This window comes from Taudactylus pleione, unplaced genomic scaffold, assembly GCF_031769625.1.
Source record: "Taudactylus pleione unplaced genomic scaffold, aTauple2 ptg000179l, whole genome shotgun sequence".
NCBI classification, from domain to species: Eukaryota; Metazoa; Chordata; class Amphibia; order Anura; family Myobatrachidae; genus Taudactylus; species Taudactylus pleione.
Window position 1 is genome coordinate 8,369,179 of NW_028284581.1, and position 22,887 is coordinate 8,392,065.

At 45.1% G+C, this 22,887-nt stretch overlaps 1 protein-coding gene and 1 long non-coding RNA gene across 2 annotated transcripts in view; both read left to right on the forward strand.

The window, feature by feature from the left end:
• Positions 1-4,686: 4,686 nt before the first annotated feature.
• SOX4 (SRY-box transcription factor 4) lies at positions 4,687-8,921 on the forward strand. Its single transcript, XM_088475957.1, has one exon. The coding sequence runs from the start codon at positions 5,124-5,126 to the stop codon at positions 6,291-6,293; it is 1,170 nt and encodes a 389-aa protein (XP_088332083.1). The 5' UTR covers positions 4,687-5,123; the 3' UTR covers positions 6,294-8,921.
• Positions 8,922-9,078: 157 nt separating this feature from the next.
• Positions 9,079-22,887, forward strand: part of LOC148519892 (uncharacterized) — a 30,890-nt gene continuing 17,081 nt past the window's right edge. The window contains exon 1 of the long non-coding RNA XR_015878892.1: positions 9,079-9,131. This is a non-coding gene — a long non-coding RNA (uncharacterized LOC148519892). The remainder of the gene's footprint in view (positions 9,132-22,887) is intronic.

Sequence of the window (22,887 nt, forward strand, 5' to 3'; positions counted from 1 at the left end):
TCCGGCATGCGGCAAGTGCATACACACTTGCCGATGCTGTGTCCAACGGATGGAGGGATGCGTCATTTTGCATTCTGCAGCATGGCATAGTTAGCGACATCCCCCATAGCTAACGACCCGCGGGAGCACGCATATCATGGGCACACACCAGACGATGTACCCTACGTCGCTTCGATCCACGGGATCGGACGACATATTGTCTAGTGTGTACCCAGCTTAAACCTTGAAGAGAGAAATTTCCAACCAGTCAGCTCCTGTCATTTTACAGGATGTGGGCCATATTCAATTAGTTTCGCATCGACGAGAAAGTTCCGCCTGCCTGACTTTTCGCGGCCTTCGCATGTTTTGGATGTGAAAAATTTTCGTGCGTGCTTCCGATTAACTCATTCAATTGCCAAACAGACAAAAACGGGACCCGGCGACTGTGAAACCGACGAAAAGTGCAGGATGTATTGTGGGAATCACTCTGTACCCCAGAAAAAGATGGGCTGACTTCTGAAATCATTATGGAGGTTTAGTATTAGCCCTAATTGAACTAATTAGGGTACTTAAGTGGTGGTAATTGCTTGCTATTAGCATCTTGATAAAAGTGTTGAAGAATGGCATAAAGCAGTGTTTTTTGGAGCAAATAAGTAGTTCATTCAAATTTAAGGTGCTTGAAAATGGATACTAGCATATTTTAATGTCTCAAAAGTGAAGTTTTTGAAAAAATTTAATTCCTCCATCATACAAGCACATCTGCAATTCCCAAAACACTTGGCCCCTTCTTAGAGCACCCCCAGAAGCTTATTTTGCTAGCTTTTGAATTTGTCCCACCCACTTTTTTCATCTTTGCCGAAAATTTCTAATGCGTTTTTTGGGGTGTTCCTGGAATTTTTTATTTCTTTGTTTTGGATGAATTGTCCTTTGGAGGGGGGGGGGTGTACCAAGGGTTCTGAGTGGTTTCCCAACATCTGCACCCCAAAATATAGATTTTGCACTTCTTTTCTCCTGCTATTCTGTGGAGAAAAAGTTTCGCCTATTTCAGTGCATTGACTTTTCTCATAGGCGAAAACGAACTGGAATTGAATACGGAGATACATTTTCAGGCAAAATTTTTGCCAAAAACCATGCAAAAACGGCTTTTCGCTCCGAATTGAATACGGCCCTGTGTTTGAAGTGACAGGAGCTGATTGGTTGATATTTTATCTTTCGCCAAGGCTTAGTACATCTACCCCTTTGTTCCCAGATGGAACACAGAACCTTCACAAGGGTTGTTATGTGTAAGGTACAAATTGAGTATGTGAGGTAAATTTACTAAAGTGAGAGTTTTTCGAAGTAAGTTTTAAAAGTGATGTTGCCCATAGCAACCAGATTCTAGCTATTATCTTCTAGAAGGTGCTAGTTAAATGTTAAGTAGAATCTGATTGGTTGCTTGGGCAACATCACTTTTAAAACTCACTGCTAAAAACTCTCACTTCAGTAAATTTACCCATGTGTGATGAGTTTATAACTGTTGTATGTGCATATCTATCTATAAATAAAACATCCTTGAAGGGTAGATTTATCAAACCTTGGAGAGATAAAATGTAGAGAGATAAAGTACCAACCAATCAGCTTCTAACTGTCATGTTAAAGGTTGTTTGAAAAAAATGACAGAAGCTGATTGGTTGGTTCTTTATTTCTCTCCAAAATTTGAAACATCTCCCCCGCGGGCGAGATGCAGTTGTCCCCTTTGCCACCTTCTTCTGTATGGCCGGTTCCTTATCCTTCGGACACCAGGTCTCCGGTCCCACCGCCACACGTGTACTAATGCTGCAGCCAGAGGAGGAAGCTCACCGCTGCCACCAAGCGAGCGTTAACTTATTCTGTGCTCCACACAGCCGAAGCTGGGACATCTGGGAGCAACCTCGGGTGAACTTTTACCCTCGCCTGGGACAAAACAGCAGTAATCTGCTAAAATAGTTATCAGATCAAATATACACAGCGAGGACTGAGGACAGTTCTGTCATGTCATTGCAATGACGTTCCCAAAACTGCTGCATATTTTCCCCTGTCTGTATAGTGTATACACATCACTACACTAAGAGCCAATGCTGACAATATTTGAGAACGGTTAATAGAGGGCAATAATCAAGCTCCTAACAAAACAGCTGCAAAGATGACAATATAAATTCCCGCTGGCGATCACACCTCTCCTACACTACACTCCATGGACTAGCCGATGTTACCGAGAGATCCATAGCATACAGCGTCTATTTGTCATTACCATCTGTCCTAGTATTTTTGCAAAGTACATGTATGTGTATAAATATATAATATACACACAGACACACTGCCGTCATGCAGCAATATATAATCCCGAGTGGAAGTTTTTTTCTGCAGCGATTATCCGAGCACAAAATAACATGGTAGCCACTATGACGTCACCCATCCTGACCCTTTCAGTTCTGAGCTGCCCAGTTACATGCAGCAGCAAATCATAGCACTGTCTCTGTGCAGGAACGGGAACTGCAGTTACACATAATTTTACTGCCACCATAGGAGCCAGGGATTTGGAATATGCATTCGATCATTGCCTACCCCTTCTGTTATGTGCTGGGCTATGGGCGTGTAACATGATTCTGGAAAGCCTGTTACCATGTTCAGTAAAATGACAGAAGCCTCCCTAGCACCCCGTATGCCCTCCCCTGTGTGGTGGCGAGGCGCTTGGCTTGTTGCAGGGCAGAGCTAGAAGAGTGACAGCAGTCGGGCAGCAGGGGTTAATGTCTCGGTGCTCCCTCCCAGACACGCACCGTGCTATGAATAGTGACAAGCAGCCCTCGCAGTCAGTGCAGACTCTGCAGCTGACCTCAGCCGCCTCAGGTTCAGCAGCAGCAATCTTGCCGCCCTTCCCCCATCTCAGACAGCCAGCCAGACGGCGCACACCCCCTGCTCCCGGAGGTGTCTCCTCATTGTGTACACAAGGCCGGCCCAGTGCCCATAGGCTGATGGAGGAGACAGGAGCCGCCCATCTCTCTCACCGGCTTGTAGCTGTCGTTGTACACGCCTCAACACTGCTGCAGCTGCTGCTCCGGGCCGCCTCCCCCTTCCTCCTCCTTCTCCTTCTCCGCCTGGGGGAGACTTCCATAGAGGAACACGTGTGCTGGCTGTGCCTAGAATAGAGCAGACATGAGGCGATTTGCTCTCTGCAGTGCCTGTGCCACATCCAGGGTAGCAACCTGGAGCACACACACAATCCCAAATGCCCCATTCACCCGGATAGAGCACCGTACAGTAATGTCCACACTATACCTCGGTCGACAAGGCATCGCCTAATAACTATACTATAATGAGTAATGTAACCAGTATAGTCACTGCACATGGCACGACGAGAGCCTTCTAGTGCCAGTCAGATCGGATAACACAGTGCCAGGCTGCTGCCTTGTGTGCAGTGTGAGGGATAGAGGGGGGCGTGACAGGCATTGGCACAGTGCTGTATCCTCTCCCATTGTATCGTACTGCAGACTATTACCCCAGGAACATGGAACATAATGTCATTAATTGCAAATGTCACATTGATGGGAAACAGCTCATTGTGCAGCAACACTATAATGTACTATTCCACAAGCACCCAATGAGTCTTCTGTGTTCTACCACAAGACTGAGCTCATGCATCATGATCAAGCCCATCACACCGATGCAGTGTTTATGAATGAAGGTGCAGGCGTCATACTACAAGAGAATGAAATAGTAATTTATGTGTTAATCTGATTCACCTGGCTGGAGAGTTGTGTGTAATGTAGGTGGCTAGTACGAGCCCATAATGAGTAAAGTACTCTACTACTCACACACCGAGCAGATGTAACTGCCCCTGAAGATGCAGCCTGTCTGGCATGGCACTGATAGAAAGATGTATTCCTGGATAAGACGCAGAAACACAGATACACCAAGAAATGCATACGGGAGCAAAGGGTATCCATATTTACTGTATTACATAAATTATGTATAGAAGCATATGGCATAATATGTACCAGACTTCTGTTTGTTGCTAGCACACATGAAAATGCATTTGGTTACATATTGCATCCTTGGATAGTGATATCACCTATTGCTACATTGTATACAGCACAGATATTGTGTGATAATATTTTACATCTGAATGATGAATGGAGCGGATAGTGTGAAGGAGACAGAGGTGTGCAGGGGATGCTATGCAGATAGAGAACCATTTGCATGGATACTGAATATACAGGTAGTCAGCTGTAGGTATATAGGATACATGCAGAGATATGTATATCCACAGACAGTGATGTTAGTATGGTGTATCTATACAGACAGACGTTGGGGAGTTGTGTATGTAGTATGTCTATATATATATATATATATATATATATATATATATATATATATATATATATATATATATACAGTACACACATATATACAGTACACACACAGAGACAGGCACAGGGCTCACACTCCCTCTCTCTCTCCCCCGGCCGCCTCGCAGGAAAGTTTGCTGTGAGAATCGGAATGAGGTCAGCGTTGGAGCTTCTCATTGCACGCGGTGATTATTATTGCATCGCGTTCCCAGCCAATGGGCGGCGGAGGGGCGGGGCTTGGCACGAGGAAGCGTTGGAAACAGCACGGGATTGGCGAAGGAGCGCTCGGGGAAGGGATAAAGGGACGCGAGGCGGAATTGAGCAGCGCTCTGAGTTGTATGAGCAGCAGTAGTGTGTGTGGCAGCGGTGCCGGCTGCCCTCCTGTATATACCTATATACTACTATACATCTGTATGTGTGTGTAAGCACCCCGCATTCTCACTCAGGACTGCACACACCTCTCACAGCCCGCTGCTGCTTCCTGGGATTGTATTCTGCTTATGAACATTTTCCTATCAGTGCCCGGCAGATCCTTCTGGTGATTGGTGCCAGCAGCCGCCTCCTGGACTGGAGCCGTATAATAATCACTACAGTAATAATAATAATCACCATCACACAGTAATAAAGCCAGAGCGATGCCTGCCAGTGGCTGGAGCCGCCAGTAACACCGCACAACGTGGCTCTAGCGCCTGACCCGGGCTGATCGGTGCACGCTGCATTGGATGCTCCAGAGCCTGGATCGCTCCGGGACACCGCAGCCGGGACGCTCCGCGCATCACCATGGTTCAGCAGAGCAGCAACGCCGAGAACACTGAGGCACTGCTCGCCGGAGAGAGCTCGGAGTCCGGGGTGGGCATCGAGCTGGATATGGCATCTTCCCCGACCCCGGGCTCCACCGCTTCCATCGGGGGCAAGGCTGATGATCCGAGCTGGTGCAAAACGCCCAGCGGGCACATCAAGAGACCGATGAACGCCTTCATGGTGTGGTCGCAGATCGAGCGCCGGAAGATCATGGAGCAGTCGCCGGACATGCACAACGCCGAGATCTCCAAGCGGCTGGGCAAGCGCTGGAAGCAGCTGAAGGACAGCGACAAGATCCCCTTCATCCGGGAGGCCGAGCGGTTGCGGCTCAAGCACATGGCCGACTACCCGGACTACAAGTACCGGCCACGGAAGAAGGTGAAGTCCGGTACCTCTAAACCCGGGGAGAAGGGCTGCAGCAGCCCGGGGGGCGGTAACCCCAGCAGCGGGGGCAGCTCATCCAAGCCTCCGGTGAAGAAGAGCAGCGGCGCCAAGCTGTGCAGCAAGCCGCACACCAAGCTCGTCCTGGGCGGCAAAGCCTTCCCGGAGCAGCCGTGCATCCTGGATCACCACTCCCTGTACAAGTCCCGGACTGCTGCCAGCTCTAGCCGGCAGGCCGCACCGGACAAGAAGCCCAAGCACCGGCTGTATATCTTTGGCGCCCCGGGCTACCAGAGCTCCTCTCCCATGGCCGTGCCTGCAAGCCCCACTCTAAGCAGCAGCTCCGGCGAGGCCAGCGACCCACTCAGCCTGTACGACGACGGGGCCGGTTCCATGCACAACTCCCCCGACTCCCCGTCCGAGCACGACGGATACCCGAGGGCGTCCTCCCCGGCCCCGTCCTCCTCTCACTCCTCCTCTTCGGCTGCATCCTCCCCCTCCTCTGCATCCTCCTCCTCTTCATCGGCTTCCTCCTCGGACGAGGAGCTGGAGGACGAGCTGCTGGAGCTCAGCCCTACCCCCGGCTTTGAGAGCATGTCCCTAGGCAGCTTCAGCTCATCCGCGCTTGACAGAGACCTGGACTTTAACTTTGAGCCCGGCTCCGGCTCCCACTTCGAGTTTCCGGACTACTGCACCCCGGAGGTGAGTGAGATGATCTCCGGGGACTGGCTGGAGTCCAGCATCTCCAACCTGGTCTTCACCTACTGAGCCGCCGCCAGCCAGCCAGCCAAATGATACGAGGCCCCCAGCACCCGGAGAGAGACTGCACCTCTGCTTTATGGCTCATACCGGGGACACGGGACTGATAAAAGGGATTGTTGTTTTAGCAGCCCAAGTGGAGAGCGCCCTTCTCTGCCCCCAGTGGAGAGAGATCCCCCTCTGTACAGACTGCATACAGGGGGGTGTGGGCGCCTCTTATGCAGCAGTTCCCAGTGATGAAGGCACTTATCCGGCTGCACATGCTGTTGGGTACAGGAGAGATCTGCGGAGAGCTCCCAGCCATCCAACCATGGGGGAGAGCAGTGCTCTGATCCAGTCCTCTCACTCCCCTTCAGTAGGGAGCAAAGGGACTCTCCCTTCCAACGCCAGTGCAGCTTTTACCTTCCAGACGGAGAGGAGAGGAAGGAGCACAAAATAAATACAAACTACTTACACATTTTACAGGGGTCACCAGTCCCCCGAAATGACCTCCCCACCACCCTATGTACCCTGGAAGCGCAGTCGGTGGATGCGGGGAGGCTTGTTATAGATGTAATGGATTTGCACGCCTGGAGAAGGATGGCACCCTTTGGGTAACCCAGCTTTTTCTTTAACCATCCGTGAAAAGATGGACATTTTATATATATATATTAAAAAAAATGAAAAAAATTAAGGACACTACTTTTGAGAAGGAAGAGAGATCTTCTGGACTACACCGAGTTACATATTTATATGTGGTACCTGGGGGGGAAAGGGCGATTCTTTTAAAAATGTGTTTCTCTTGCTCAGAATCGTGATGGTGTTGGATTATTTCACTGGTGGGTTAATATAGCATGTTATCCTGTCTATCTTTTTAAGGTTTCTGTAAGACTGTTGAACAGTTTTAGTGTTAGGATAATATAAAGCAGATAGATGGCGCTATGTTTGATTCCTAAGAAAATCACCAGCTTTTTTCTCATTCTTAACTCTTAAGGATTCAAACGCAACTCAAATCTGTGCTGGACTAAACCAATAATTCAGGACCAAATTTTTTCTCAGAGTATGTATGTGTTATTACTCAATAGATGTAAATGGGAAAGACTGTTTCTCTTTTGGGTTTTCTTTCTCATTGGTGATCCATATTGCCCCCACCCCCTCTTGTACATGTATACAGATACCATTTTATATGTGGACATATTTATACTGGCCAAACTTTTTTATTTTTTCCTTTTGTTAAGTAGCTTCCCTTCCCTATCCACACATTTTTATGTCTCCTTCACTGAAGGGCTAGAGTTTTAACTTTTAATTTTTTATATTTAAATGTAGACTTTTGACACTTTTAAAAAGAAAGAAGAGAGATGAAAACGTTTGATTATTTTCTCAGTGTATTTTTGTAAAAAATCTATAAAGGGGGTGTTTTAACTGGTGTCAATTGCAGTTTTGAATTTCCTGACAATACTACAAACAGGGAGGCTGGTTGATATCTCAAAACAAATAATAAAAAGTTTAACCAGCCTATTACTCCATGTTTACACACTTCAATCTGCGGGCTTCTTAAAGTGACAGCATCCCTTCCAGCCTAGTGCACTCCACAATCACACCTCCAAAGTATTCATAATACACTGTACATTCGTTAAAAACTACAAAAAAAAATTCTTTGTATTAATAATTGTGTAGTATTTATATAGCGCTTTATACCTTTAAGAGGATTTTTTTAATTTTATTTTTAAATTGTGCAGCCATCTCATTGATAGAATAATGGCAGCGCTTTGTGTTTGGCACTGTTATGCCTCAAGGAAAAGGGGAACAATGTTAGTTGCCTATTTCCAAGTAGGTAAATGCAGGATTAAAACAGTGAGCCACACACTTCTATTTTTTTTTATAATGTTATAACCCCAGTCTTTTGTATTCTCAGATGCTTGCTTTTTATAACCCTTTTATTGCTGGGGAACTTGTAATATGGTTGTCCCTTTTAGCTCCAAAGGGTTAATTAAGCTAGTCTTTATTGAAATGCTTTAAAGCAACCAGTGCACATTATTAGCAAAAAAGGGATCCTGTAGCTTTAACTTCTAGACCACATTTTTGCACTTTTTTTATAATACAAAAACAAACCGTGCCGTTTAAACCACTGGACCTATCTTAATGCCGATTTGAGTTCGCGACACTATGTACTGCGTTTTCATTCTCGTATTTGACTATTTAATCCTTTTTATACTTGTCGCTAAACTATGATTGTTTTAGTCTCTTTTGGGCATGATGATAGCATATGTATTCAGGTTTCTAGCTATTGTGTTTTAAGATGAAAAACAAGAAAGTGAAAACATCTTTGTACATTTAAGTCTATAATAAGCAAAAATGACAAAAAAAAAAAGATTGTGTGTTTATGTATGTATTACATGACAGGCACTAGAACTTCTGCCGAATGAGGTAGCTCTGTTTTAACATAATTTTTAAAACCTTTTTTGTAACCCATACTGTGCAATATGCCGTACAGAATAATTTTGTCGAACCATCAAGCCACAAAACAAAGATTTGAGGCATTCATTCATGCCAGCTAACCATGTTTCTTTCACTGCCTGTCAGATTGTTGATATACTTCTGTAAATAACTTTTTTTAAAAGGAAATAAAATCAGCTGGAACTGAACCCTTAAATTTGATTGGTTTTGTCATTATTGTGTGTGTTGAGCTGCTGAGTCTTCTCCCAGAGATGGGACTGTTGCAGAGGAGGAGCTATGGACTCAAATTTAACATTATTGGTCCTTGTATTTGGAAGAAGAAAAAAAAAAAAACACGTAACATTATAACTTCTATTCTGAACACGTACGGTGCAAGTAGGGAAATAAAATCTTGGCAGGCCATTCTTCCAGGTAATGTGTGAATGTCACAGCATGTTTTGCTATCTAGGAAATTTTCTAGGAATACACTATGCAAAACGATTACTCTGTTAAATATCACAATGGATGCACAAAAAGGAATATATATATTTATATTTTAAATAATAATGCTAGTTTAATTGAGGAACAAAAAACTTAAATATAATATTTTTTTTATGTATTTTTAATAATTGACCTTACTCTATACCTGTAAAGAATTCATTTATTTTCTGTGTAAAAGGATGTACTCTTATTGTTTCATAGGTTATGTAGGTAAATAAACCATGTAAGTACATTACTGGTCTTTGTAGCTCTGCTTTCAAATTTAGTTGGTGATGTTGGACATAACTAATATCCTTTAGTTATATTAGGAGTATGAATTGACTGACAAACTTCTACAGCATCTCCTATGCATGTTTGTGTAGTATGGCACTGGTGCCATGCCATGGTAATAAGGTAATGCAGTTATTAATGAAGAAGCAAGGAAGCTGTTGTTCTATGATGCTCCAAGGAGAGGAATTATGTGATTGTATAGTCACACACTTAAGGTGCGTACACTCTGGACGTTATTTTACACAATTCGCCCGATTTTGACCATCGGAAAGCCAAATCGTATAAAATATGTTAATTGTGCGTTTCCACTCACGATCAGGATGTGCGTATCCTCTCGTATATCGCATCTTCAGATCTTGCCTACTGCAGGCAAGATTTGTCAATCTCATACCCTATTTTGTGCAATAGATGGATATTGTGTGTGATAGATGTTTTTAGTCAGATTGGACACTTTTTAGCACCATATCATGTCCTGGAGTGCCGGTGAGAGTTCAAGGGAAATTGCTCATGATATCGCATCGTGAGCATATTGTCTAGTGTGTACGCACCCTAATACCAAGCATTACATTGGAAGAGGTTAATTACCAATCTCTCCCAGGCATCCTAGTAGAAGGGATTCAAAACATGGATAATGCAGGTTCCAACAATCACCAACCAGTGAACAGCATAAAGCTCCACCCCTTTTCACCCTGAGAAGCTACAGAAACGATTTGTCATCGCAGCCTGACCTTGGTGTCTGCAGAAGCAGTTGCTTTCCCTTAGTGCCAGATTTCCAGGAAAATCCCTGCAAGACCTGATTTGTGTACGGGCTTTGCATGAGCTTAGTTCCTACACAATTGCACGAGACTGTTCAAAGACTGCATGTGCTAGTTTTAAAATAAATATTGTCACTATATTACACAAACAAAATGTTCCTATGAAAGTTCTCTATGTTGTGTTTATAGTATCCTTTTAGTTCTGTACACAAATGTAGCCAGTAAAAAAAAATAAAAAATGTCCAGGTCAATAATTAAATGGTAGAAAGCGAGATAGCGTTTCAATACAGTGTTAGGAAGTGACATATGAATGGGGCAATAAATAATAAACTGCACTGAATGCTTTTGAGAATCCAGTGAACAGAAACAGCCTGTAACTCAAAGGGGTTAAATGGTGAAGTGGTGCTATGAATGCTTCCAGCTGCAGCTCTTCTGTTGTAAGGAAATGGCACAGGAAGGAAGAAAGAATAGATTGTAGGTAAGACCAGGGATTTCTACGCCTCTCAGTACACATACATACTTTCATATTTGCAGGGCTTGCAAGGGAACACTAACCCTTGTATGGATTTAAACAATGGCCCAAACAAACTACCCCTTGTTAGGGATATGGTAAAGGTGACATGTATGAGGTGTTGAAGTTAAGCCCAATACCTCTCCCAGGATTCAAGCAGAGTTAACAATTAGATGCTCTCTAAAGATCAAAAAAGAAGTTTACATGCAGGTATTTTGTCTTGTCTGTATGACCATGCTAAATTTTTAGCCCCTTTTTTTGCTTTATCCACACAATGGATTGTTTGGAGGTGAATGTGTGTATATATGTTTGTGGTATCACACAATACACTTTAAATTTATGTTAAGTATAGTTAATAAACATCAGGTCTCCGAATGAATAAGGCATAATTTACAATGTGTTTCTCAAATCCTTATTTTAAATGCAGGGTTTGAAATGTTTAAATTCTATAATATACAGCTATTAACTGAAACAAAAACTATATGTAGTTAAACATAACACTACAGATAAAACATGCATAATGCCTTATGTTTATCCTTTGTTCAGTGGAAAAGCCCTGTGTCTGAATGCTATTCTTCTGACACCCAAAAACCAGTGGTTACCGTTAAAGTGTTTCATATCTGACAACCACGGAAATCTAATCCTCCCCCGTGCCAATGTGTGGCTGTGGAGTGGCAGGACAACTAGGTTGCAGGCTGCTGGCTGGCTGGGGCCTTCATTGTTACTGGATGTGTCTGTAGTGCAGCTTTCTCCCTGGAGCCGCACTGAGCAGCTCACTGACAGAGCTAGTTTCCGCGGGTCCGGGCTCTTAGGGGCAGATCTCCTCCAGTCAGGGGTGTAACTAGGTAGTTGAAGGCCCCATAGCAAAAGTATCATAGTCTGTAAAGGCCCCTATGTGCCACCCAATGGCAAAAAATGAATTAACACATGTAACTTTGACAAGAAAGATGGGCCCCCCTCAGCTCTGGGCCCCATAGCAGCTGCATCCCTTGCACCCTTGGTAGTTACACCCATGCCTCTAGTGCAGGGTGGGCCGAGGCAGATGGAGCAGCAGGGATCCTCCCTCCGGCAGGGACGGCCCCGTGCAGTGAGCACATACGCTGCCCACTGCGCCACCCAGATCCCCACACACACATTGGCTGGCATCAGCGCACTTTGCAAGCCTGGCCGATGCCGAGCGGCATAAGAAAAATACCTGGAGAAATGCCCATCAAAGAATCCCTGGGGAAAACACTGATCTACATGTTTGGTTGTTAGGATGTGGTATATTAGCTAAGCCAAATATTTATAGTAAACAATATAACACATGCAAAATGTTCTAATTATTTCTCTCAAATAAATAACTTTCTAAAAATTTCCTTATTTATAAGTGAATAATTTACTAAACCTCTGTCCTCACTCACCTACCTTAAGCTGGCCATATACGGTGCGATGTGCCCCGTGCGACATATCGGGCGGTCCCCACACACGGTGCCATCGAGTGCCCGACCGCCCGATACGCTGGCTCCTCCCTCCCACCTGCATAGCGCTGCATGGGATCGCACATCGCATCCCCAGATCGGCTGAACCTGAAGTAAGATCTGGGGGTGCGATGTACTACCCCACGGGTGTGCACACTATCCGATATCATGTCCATGGTACGATAGAGCAGCCAAATCGTACCAATCCGTCGGATCGGCTGCTTTATCGCACCGTATATGGGCACCTTTAGAAACACTGAAAACAGGCACTCTAGAGGGGCCTAGGGATTGTTTTGAATAAAAAAAAAAATGCATAAAACAGTAAAAAAAATGATAGGAATTTTAACTTAGTGTTATGAAATTGAAAACTCCATGTAGAATGCAATAAAATAAATCAGATATCTTTTTTGGATGGACTATGACTCAATTTTATGAGACCATAATACAGGCAAGACAATTTTAAGTGAATACAAATTTAATGAATAGATACCAATTTGTGGAGTTATGTTATTGAATTTATTACATTTTGGTGGGAAGCACGTGTTTTAGACAGACTTGTCTGAATTCAAATTTGTAAAAGAAAATTATAGTTTTGTTTACTAATATTTTAAAGCTTTTAGCATGCTGCAAATTATAAAATGTTATAATCCCCAGCGGTAGATCTAGTTTTATATTTATTTAGTCCAGAGAAACATAATTTAATGAAAGTTATCTGTTTGCTATGACTTCTAACATGTGTCCTGCTTGCACATTATTATATTACAGTCTGTATTTTTTCACACAAAGGGGTCTGTTCATTATGTTAATTGTCGGACCTCGATAATTACCATTCAAACTCGATGCGAGTGCCAGAGCAATTCATCATTGCTCCAGAGCAGAGACAGCTGAACCGAAAATCATCTGTCTCCCTTTCAGAGCAATGAATATTTTCACTGCTTCTTTTGGAGCAGTGACACTAGTGCGCATGCGCAACCTGGGACTACTTCAAATAGGGAAGGAGCGGGTAGCTAGAGCACTTGCCATCTGAAGATGGCGAATGCTCCAGCAATCAAGCTCTAAAAATATAGTATTTTCGGAGCTTGATGAGTTCTGTCCCCATAGTAAAGTATGGGGACAGCAGGCCATTTCGCAAGAGGATGGTAAACAGGTGATATCTGTGCTATCTCCTGCTGTACCTTCTTGATGAATGGGCCGATAACTTAATTTCTACAATTGCAGGTGAATATGTTTCTTTTTCATCTATTTTTGTAGAAATTAAGTGATGCTGAATAGGCCCCAAAATCATAAAACTGAGTGGAGCCTGATTTAAAGTTGCAGTTTTTAAGAAATGCTGTATTATATTTCACAAGAAGAAGCTTGGCTCTTACTGGATAAAGATCAATGACAGATCATTGTTAATGACAGAGCCTCTGTGCAATAAGCAGGTAATGTCTGTCTTCAACCTTTTGGTTTAAGTACTACAGCATCATTATATTCACTTTGTTGGAAAAAATAGGCACAGAAACCAAAATAAGTAAATATGGTGCCACAGATAAAATATTTAATGTTTCATTGTTTGTTGGAAATTGTAGATTTGGTTTTTGACAATATATACTAAATGCATGCTATGCACTTTTATTCTGCTCGAGTAAGTTAAAGGCAATGATTAGACAGTAAAAAATGGTATTGGACCTGGGAGCTAAGTATTAGAAAGATGTATACTTCCCTGGTCTTCTCCTGACGGACACAGCAATGATGTGAATCAAATATATAAAAAACAAGAGGAAAAGCAAATACTGCAATGGCAACATTGAATATTTTATTAAATGTTATAACATGAGCTCATGAGAGCAAGGGTAAAAGAGCAAAAAATGAAAGCATATGGCATGTAAAATGCATAATAGAACAAAATGAACCCGTGCCATTTGTACACATTTAGTTAGCATGCGTGTGCATGAAGAGTACCTCCGGATGTACTCTAAGGGCGGTATTCAATTGTTTTATCACGCCCGATCTCCCGTTAGGAGATCGCAGGCGATATTCAATTGATTCTGATTATCGCATCCAAAGAGGTCGTGTCTAGCCGCGTAAAATGGCTAAACCCGATGAACGTGCTGGGCGTGATAACGAAAAGTGCCCTTTGGGTGCCCAAACAGGTCACTTTTCGCACATTTGAAATGCCAGCGCTGGCAGCTGTTCGCACCCGACAGGAGCAACACTTGAATAGCTCCGCCGGGAGCGAAGGAGGGACAGCTGCCGTCACCAACAATTGCATACTGCTCTAAATGTCTAATTCGCGATTCTGCAGGGGTCCAAACACAGGTAGATGCATACAGGTAGAATGCCGATGCGTTTCGAGCAGCAGCATGGCTCTTTTTCCAGGCAGTTACAGTTACATTGCCTTGAAAAAGAGCCTTGTTGCTGCTCAAAACGCGTCAATGTTCTACCTATATGTATCTATCTGCGTTTGGACCCCTGCAGAAGTATCCTCTTCTTCCTCCTCAGAGGAATTCATTATTAAGAGGAAAAAATCCTCAAAAATTTCTGCAACTCAAAGGCAGAGTGTGAGGCGAAACATGACTCAGATCATTTTAACTCGGGGTAAATTTACTAAGAATCGGGATTGACCCGATTTGCAAAGTGATTGATCTTGGTATAAATCACCGGAACACGGGTGATTTTTTCACTTTTTTTATCCAAATTTACCAACAGGCGATTTGAGGCTAAAAGAGTTTGCCGATGGTGATGTACCGAGATTCTCGGGTGATTTGTAAGCAAGCTTGAGTGAGTTATCTCACCCGAGATTGCAGTGATTTCTCTCTGCACAACTCTCCCTAGCAAGCAGCCTGCACATATCAGTGGGATATGTGTAAGCTGCTTGTTTTCAATTTGGAGAATTCTCCCCATTGAAGTTTATGGGGAGACACGCTGACCACACACAGCAAATCAGCGAGCTGCTCCGATGGAGATGCCCGCTAATTGACTAGCGGCTCGATTCTTAGTAAATTTGCCCACTAGAGTCAGGGCCATAACTACGTCAGTGCTGCTGGCGCCACCACACAGAGCGCAGATGACAGTGGGCAGAACCGGCTGCCCGCTGCAATATCTAATTTCTGGGCGTTCACTGCAATGTATATTTGTAGCGGTGCACTGGGCTCCTCTGCCGGGCGCACTAGCACTGCTACTAATATACATTGTAATAGGCATTGACTGTCCTAACACTGAGCTCCGTCTCTCCCCTGCGCTGTATGCAGGGAGAGACGTCATGACATCTCTCCAGATTCTCACAGTGCTGAGCATCTAGTGAGGAGCTGTTCTGTTGGGCACAAGAAGGCGGCTTTAGTCCACTCAAGACAGACAGCAGGGTGTCAGAGTCAGTCACTGACAGTCTCAGTGTGAGGCTAAGCCTGCCCAGTCACAGTTTAATTGGAGTGAGTGCTGCATTTGGGATGTGAGAGAGGCATATAAGTCATGGAGACGGGTGCATTACTGTATGGCATGTGCAAGGGGCACTATTATGTGGCATAATGTGTGTAAGGAGCACTGCTGTGTGGCACAAAGTTTGTAAGGGGCACTATTGTGTGTAAGGAGCACTACTGTGTGGTGTAACATGTATAGAGGGCTCTACTGTGTGGCGTAATGTGAATAAGGGACACTACTTTGTGACAAAATGTGAATAAGGGGCACTACAGTGTGCTGTGATTTGAATTGTGTATACTATTGTGTGCCACACCCCTTCCCTGTGAGACCATGCACACTGTCCCTATTTAGAACATAGAGGGGGGTCGCCACACATTCTTTCTGGCACAGGTCTCCAAAATGATAGTCAAGGCTCAAAATGATAGTTACAGCTATGGTTAGAGTAGCCCATGCATGTAAAACACCGCAAGCTAAGCTGTACTGCACATGCTGGACCTTTTCAGAAAATTCTAAGGGAATATAAACTAATTAAACTGGCCTTTAATTTTGCTGTAATTAAGGAGGACGAGTGGGTTCTCCTCAGTCATGCAGGTTTACCTGATATACCTTCTGTATTCGCTCTAGATGTAGGGCCTGATTCAGAAGCAGCTGTGCAATACCACCCAACAAAATGCAAATGCAGCAGGAGGTGTCTATAGGAAATAGACACCTCCTGCATTGCATTTGGAATCTGAGTGCAGGGTCTGTAGACGCTGCCTTAGATCCAGATGGTTGCGATAAGTGCTCCTTGTGCAGATAGTGACAGGCAGGAAATGTCCAGTATGCAGGTTTGGTGAGCTGTAATGAAGTGCAAGCAGAGGTAATGAAGTCCAGCTGGGAGTTAGAGTGTGAGGCAAGGTGCCGGGAAACAACAGGTTCAGGTACTCAGGCAGGGGAAAGGTAAATGGAGGGTGCAGGGTGAGTCCAGCAGGTTTGGAGCAGGCAAGGTAAGCCACGGTGTTAATAATTTCTATAATGGAGAAGGGCCCGATTAAGCGTGGAGCAAATTTCATAGATGGTACTCTGAGCCGTAGGTTCCGGTTGGACAACCAGACTTGGTCTCCAACTTGCATACGTGGTACTATCCTACGCTTCTTGTCAGCTTGAAATTTGTAGCGGGAGGACGCCTTCTCCAGGTCTGTACGAACTTGAGTCCAAATAGATGCAAATCTCTTACAGTGTCTTCCACAGCTAGTACTTCAAAGACGGGCAGGCTTTGAAATTGAGGAACCCGAGGATGAAGACCGTAGACCACTTGGAATGGGGTTTGGTTCGTGGAAGATTGGTAGGAGGCATTATGCGCAAATTCAGCCCATGGCAGCAATTCAGACCAATTGTCTTGGGAAGATGTCATGAAAATCCTCAGGAAGGTCTCAAGGTCTTGATTAACCCTCTCGGTGGAACCATTGCATTGTGTGTGATAAGCCGTAGAAAAATTTAGCTTTACTTGCAATACTGAACATAAGGCTCTCCAAAATTTTGCTGTAAACTGAACACCATGGTCAGAGACTATCTCGGCAGGAAGACCATGGAGACGGAATATATGTTGTACAAACAAATGAGCTAGGTCAGGAGCAGAGGGTAATATCTTTAGTGGTATGTAATGGACCATTTTTGAGAATCTGTCTACTACGACCCAGATGGTAGTGAACCCTTGAGAATTTGGCAGATCCCTGACGAAGTCCATGGAGAGATGCGTCCATGGACGTGATGGAATAGGTAGCGGCAACAACTAACCAGCCAGAGCCTGACGTGAAGACTTATGCTGTGCACACAAGGAGCATGAAGAGATAAACTCTGACACGTCCGCTTTCATGGATGGCCACCAATAGCCTCTCTTCAGAAATTCCAGGGTCTTCCGGGTACCTGAGTGACCTGCAAAGCGAGAGTAATGAGCCCAGGTGAGGAGCTGCTTCCTTAACTCCAGGGCCACAAAGGACTTCCCAGTGGGAGGCTGTACTTGTAGGGTGGCAAATACTCTTGACTCCAAGACAGGGGTATTTTGTTGATTCTCTGCTTTGTCATCACAGAGGAGAGATCTGGACAGAGCATCTGCCTTTTGATTAAGGGCTCCAGACCGGAAGGTCAGGGTGAACTGGAACCGAGCAAAAAATATTGCCCATCGGCCCAGACGAGGACTCACGCACTGGAGATTCTTGAGGAATAGGAGGTTTCTATGATCTGTGAAAACACTGAAGGGGAACTTAGCCCCTTCCAGCAGGTATCTCCATTCTTTTAATGCCAATTTCACTGCCAGGAGTTCTTGTTCGCCTATGGCATAATTTCTTTCGGCAGGTGAGAATTTCTTGGAGAAAAACCCACAGGGTTGAGCTCGATTATCCTCATAACGCTGGGAAAGAACTGCACCCACGGCCTCTGAAGAGGTATCCACTTCCAATAGAAAAGGCCTGTCCAAATGTGGTTGACATAAGACTGGAGCAGAAATAAAAGCCTGTTTTAAAGCTGGAAGGCAGTCTCTGCCTCAGGTGACCATAGGGCAGGATTAGCGTCTTTACGGGTCAGAGCGGTGATGGGAGCCAATAATGAGGAGAATTCTTTAATAAAACGTCTATAGTAGTTGGCGAACCCAAGCAATCTCTGGATGGATTTCAAGGTTTGAGGTTGGGACCAATCCAAAATTGCCTGCACCTTCTTGGGATCCATTTCAAGACTGGAGCCGGAGATGACATAACCAAGGAATGGCACACTGTGTACTCCAAAGACACATTTCTCCAATTTGCAGTAAAGGTGGTTATTTCTTAGAAGGGATAATACTTCCTTCACATGTTCATGATGCTTCTCTATAGAAGACGAAAAAATCAGTATATCGTCCAGGTAAACTACTACTGAGACATACAACAAGTCCCGGAAAATTTAATTAACAAAGCCCTGAAACACGGCAGAGGCATTGTACAACCCAAAGGGCATCACAATGTATTCAAAATGTCCATCTCTAGTATTAAAGGCGGTCTTCCATTCATCACCAGCACGAATACGGATGAGATTATAAGCCTCTCTAAAATCAAATTTTGAGAATATGATGGACCCCTTAACTCTGTCGAACAACTCTGTGATCAGTGGAAGAGGATATCAATTCTTGACCGTTATATCATTAAGGCCCCTGTAGTCTATACAAGGCCTCAGGCCACCGTCCTTTTTGCAGACGAAAAAGAAGCCAGCTCCAGCAGGAGAGGTGGAAGGATGAATAAATCCTTTCGCTAGGTTATCCTGGATGTATTCAGACATGGCTTGAGTCTGAGGCAAGGATAGAGGATAGGTGCAACCACGAGGTGGCATCTTGTCAGGCATCAGCTCGATTGGACAATCCCATTCTCTGTGGGGAGGTAAGACATTCGCCTGTTGTTTGGAAAAACCGTCAGAGAACATCTGGTACTCCTTGGGAATAGATGGAGATATTGATGACTTTCTTACAGGTCGTATCTTGGGAAGACAGGATTCCTGACAGTCAGTTCCCCATGAAAGAATCTGCATAGAAACCAGTCTATCCTGGGATTATGCTGGCGTAACCAGGGTAGTCCTAAAATGATTTATTGGGAGGCCTCAGGTATCACTAAGAACTTCAAAGACGGAGTGGAGTGCCCCAACACGGACTAATACTGGTTGAGTCTCCTTGGTGACCACTCCTTTAGCTAGAGACCATCCATCTACAGAGGTCAGGGAGATTGCGTGATGGTGAGATGAACAAGGGATCTGTAGTTTATCAACTAGACAAGAAGTCATGAAGTTTCCGGTTGCTCCAGAATCCAATAGAGCAGAAACAATAACAGGCTTAGGCTTAAGATCCAAAGCTAAGGAAATTTTGAAATCTTTAGTATTAGGGGACGGGCTCATAACTCCTAACTTGATGTCCCCAGGATCAGTTAGGAACGGGCGTTTCCCGATTTACGGGAGCAGGAGGCCACCAGGTGACCTGAATCTCCACAGTATAGACAGAGGTTCTTTAGAATCCTTCTCTGACGTTCCTCTTTGGAGAGATGGGTTTGGTTCACCTGCATAGGCTCCTCATCTATAGGAGGATGGGGTGGATGGGTAGGCAAGGGAGGAGTGAATGACTTTTGACGGTCAGTTCTGTGCTTTTCAGCCTGACGTTCTCTGAAGCGTAAGTCAATTTTATTGCAGAGTGAGATCAACTCATTTAAATTAGTGGGAAGCTCACGGTTGATCAGATCATCTTTTAGCCGGTCCGAAAGGCCATGCCAAAAGGCTGAGTGGATGCCAAGATTTGAAACTGTACGGCATATTGGCTGACAGGACGGGTTCCTTGTCTCAGGTTCATTATACTGGACGAGGCTGACACAGTGCGTCCAGGTTCTTTGAAATCCTCCTGAATGATGACACAAAGTCCACATAGTTATCCAGCAGCGAGTCTGAATGCTCCCAGAGTGGGGAGGCCCAATCCAAAGCTGAGCCGGACAACAAAGACACAATGTATGCCACTTTAGTTCCAGCAGTGGGAAAGTTATCAGGCTGTAAGGTAAAGTGTATGTCACACTGATTTAAGAAACCACGACAGAGCTTAGGATTGCCGTCAAATTTGCTTGGCATAGGTAGGTGTAAACGAGGGGATACCCTGGTCCCTGTATTACCAGGCGCAGGAGGAGGTGTAGTTGCTTATACCCCAGGAGTGGTTAACAAGGTTTGCAGATTACCTTGTCGTTTAGACATCTCGTGTAAAAACTGAGACATTTGATGCTGCATAATTTCCAGGTTTTCTAAACGACCAGCAATACAGCGAAATAAATCCACTCCAGACTCCTGTTCCGTGGCCAGTGCAAACTGTGAAGGTCTGGGTTTGTTGTGGACCCGGGGTGGTGACAGGAGCAGACACAGAAGCAGATTTAAATAAAAAGGTGGAGTTTTTAATAAGTGATTTAGCAGACATGGGAATGGCAAAAGAAAAAGTCCAGGTTTAGCACTAAAGTGCACTTGATAACTGTGGTGAAGCAAATGGGAGAATGTCCAGATAGTGACAGGCAGGAAATGTCCAGTATGCAGGTTTGGTGAGCTGTAACAAAGTGCAGGCAGAGGTAATGAAGTCCAGCTGGGAGTTAGAGTGTGAGGCAAGGTACAGGGACACAGCAGGTTCAGGTACTCAGGCAGGGGAAAGGTAAATGGAGGGTGCAGGGTGAGTCCAGCAGGTTTGGAGCAGGCAAGGTAACAGGCTAGTAGCGCTTCCAGGCAGACAGGTAAGGCACAGGTACTCTCTCTCAGCCGCAGCTGAGAAACATGTTGCTCTGGCAATGAATGAAGGTTCTGGACCTTCCTTAATACCAGGTGCCGCGCTGTGACTGGCTGGAAAGAGCACATGATCCACCAGGATTGGACAGCTTGAATCACATGACCTGAGGCAAGATGGCGGCGCCCATGCCAAATGGAACGGAAACACCACCAGGCCTCACCAGGCCTCAGTGACAATGTGCCTGCAAGAACCACGTGCAGCTAATACCCCTCGCCAAATACCAGCACCGCTGCCAGAGACCCCTCGCCACAATGACCTCACAGGTAATACCTGGTGACCACCATGCCGAGAAACCCTGGCCGTGACACTCCTTTGGCCAGGCTGTGTAAGCCAAAGCCTGGTCGATGCCTGGTCACTTGTGAGGACAGGAAATCTGTGTCCAAAAATGCAGACCCTGGACTCGTCCTTTCCAAAAAAGAGGGGCGACCAGTGATGTGTGGTGAGGTCAATGGCTAGGGAGGCACTGGCTGATTAACCCCCCCTTTAAAAAAAAAAAAAGCATAGGGTTCTCCCTATATAACAGTAATCAGTACCAGGCTGAACCATAGCACTCAGTGTGGCATTTCCCTGCCATCACATTAACCACCCTTAAACTAGTCAGCCCAGGGCTGAAATTCCTTAGAAAGTGGGGATCCCCAAAAAATAAAATGGGGACCCCCCCACCCGAGCAACAACCAGAACTGAGCTGAAAGCCTAGTGCTATGCCTCGCACCCCTGGTGGTGGTGAGTGTGGGATTCATGGTATAACATTGTTCTTTACAGGCGGCCTACAGATCCCAGCAAGCCTACCCCAGCATGCCTTCACTTGGAGAACCAAAAGTGCCTATATGCCCAGACATTAAAGGCCCCCTGGCACCTGTATTCCGCCTGTAAAGAAAATATTAAAATAATACAACACACTTTAATATTTTAATAAAAGTTTATTATACAGTATCTTCACCTGGGGGGCGGCGGCATTTCAGCTCTTTTGCATGGCCATTGCCTCCCCAGGGCTTCCGACGTCTTCACCCGGGAGGGGGAGCACCGCTGACCCGCCTCACCAGGGCTTCCGCCGCCTTCACCTGGGGGACGGCGGCCTTTCAGCTCTTGTACATGACCGCCACCTCCCAGGGCTTACGACGTCTTCACCTAGGGTGGCGGATGCCTTTCAGCTCTTTTGCATGACTGCTGCCTCCCCAGGGCTTCCAAAGTCTTCTGTCTTGGGGAGCTCTTGCACGCTTCCTCCCCGCTGGTGGACTGCCAGCTGCTGCCTTGCGCTGGCTTATATAAGGCAGCAGCTGGAGTCCTGTGATGAGTCCTGCTGGAGAAAGCTGCTATATAAATAAAATTATTATTATAATCTGTAAACTTTGTTATTTCTAGGGAATAGAATTGCTACCTAGCAACCACTTCAATTCCTACCAACCCTGTTGCTGTTGGTTGTTTTTGCTATCAAACTTTGGTTATAGTACCTTTTTGTTATTACCTTTACTTTAGACCAGACCCGGCCAAAACATAGATCGCGATCTACCGGTAGCTCCATCCTAATTCCAGCAACTGGGAACGCTGGCCTCTGAAGCGATCAGAGGCTAAAGAAGCCTTTGATCGCTTCAGAGACCAGCGTTCCCAGTGATGCAGTGCGTGATGTGAGGAGCCTGCATGCCTGCTGGATCCAGTTAGATCCATTCAGCAGCAGCGGGAGTAACAGCGAGAGCACTGACAGCGTGGATCAGTTCCAGTGTGAAGACAGGTAAGTACTGCACAGCGGTGTGGGCGGGCTGTTCTGCACTGGGAAGGGGAACTAGTACTGGGGGCACTGCATAAGGGGCACTACTTAAAAACCTGCACATTAGTAATTATACCCCCATGACTTTGGTGGGAGATCCCACAAATTAAGCATCTGAACACCAATTTTTTAATTGTTTAACATTACAGTCTATAGCCGGTTTTTTTTATGTATGTTGCATAATTGTTTTTATTTCCTACCTTATAGCAGTCTTTTTATTTTCCTACC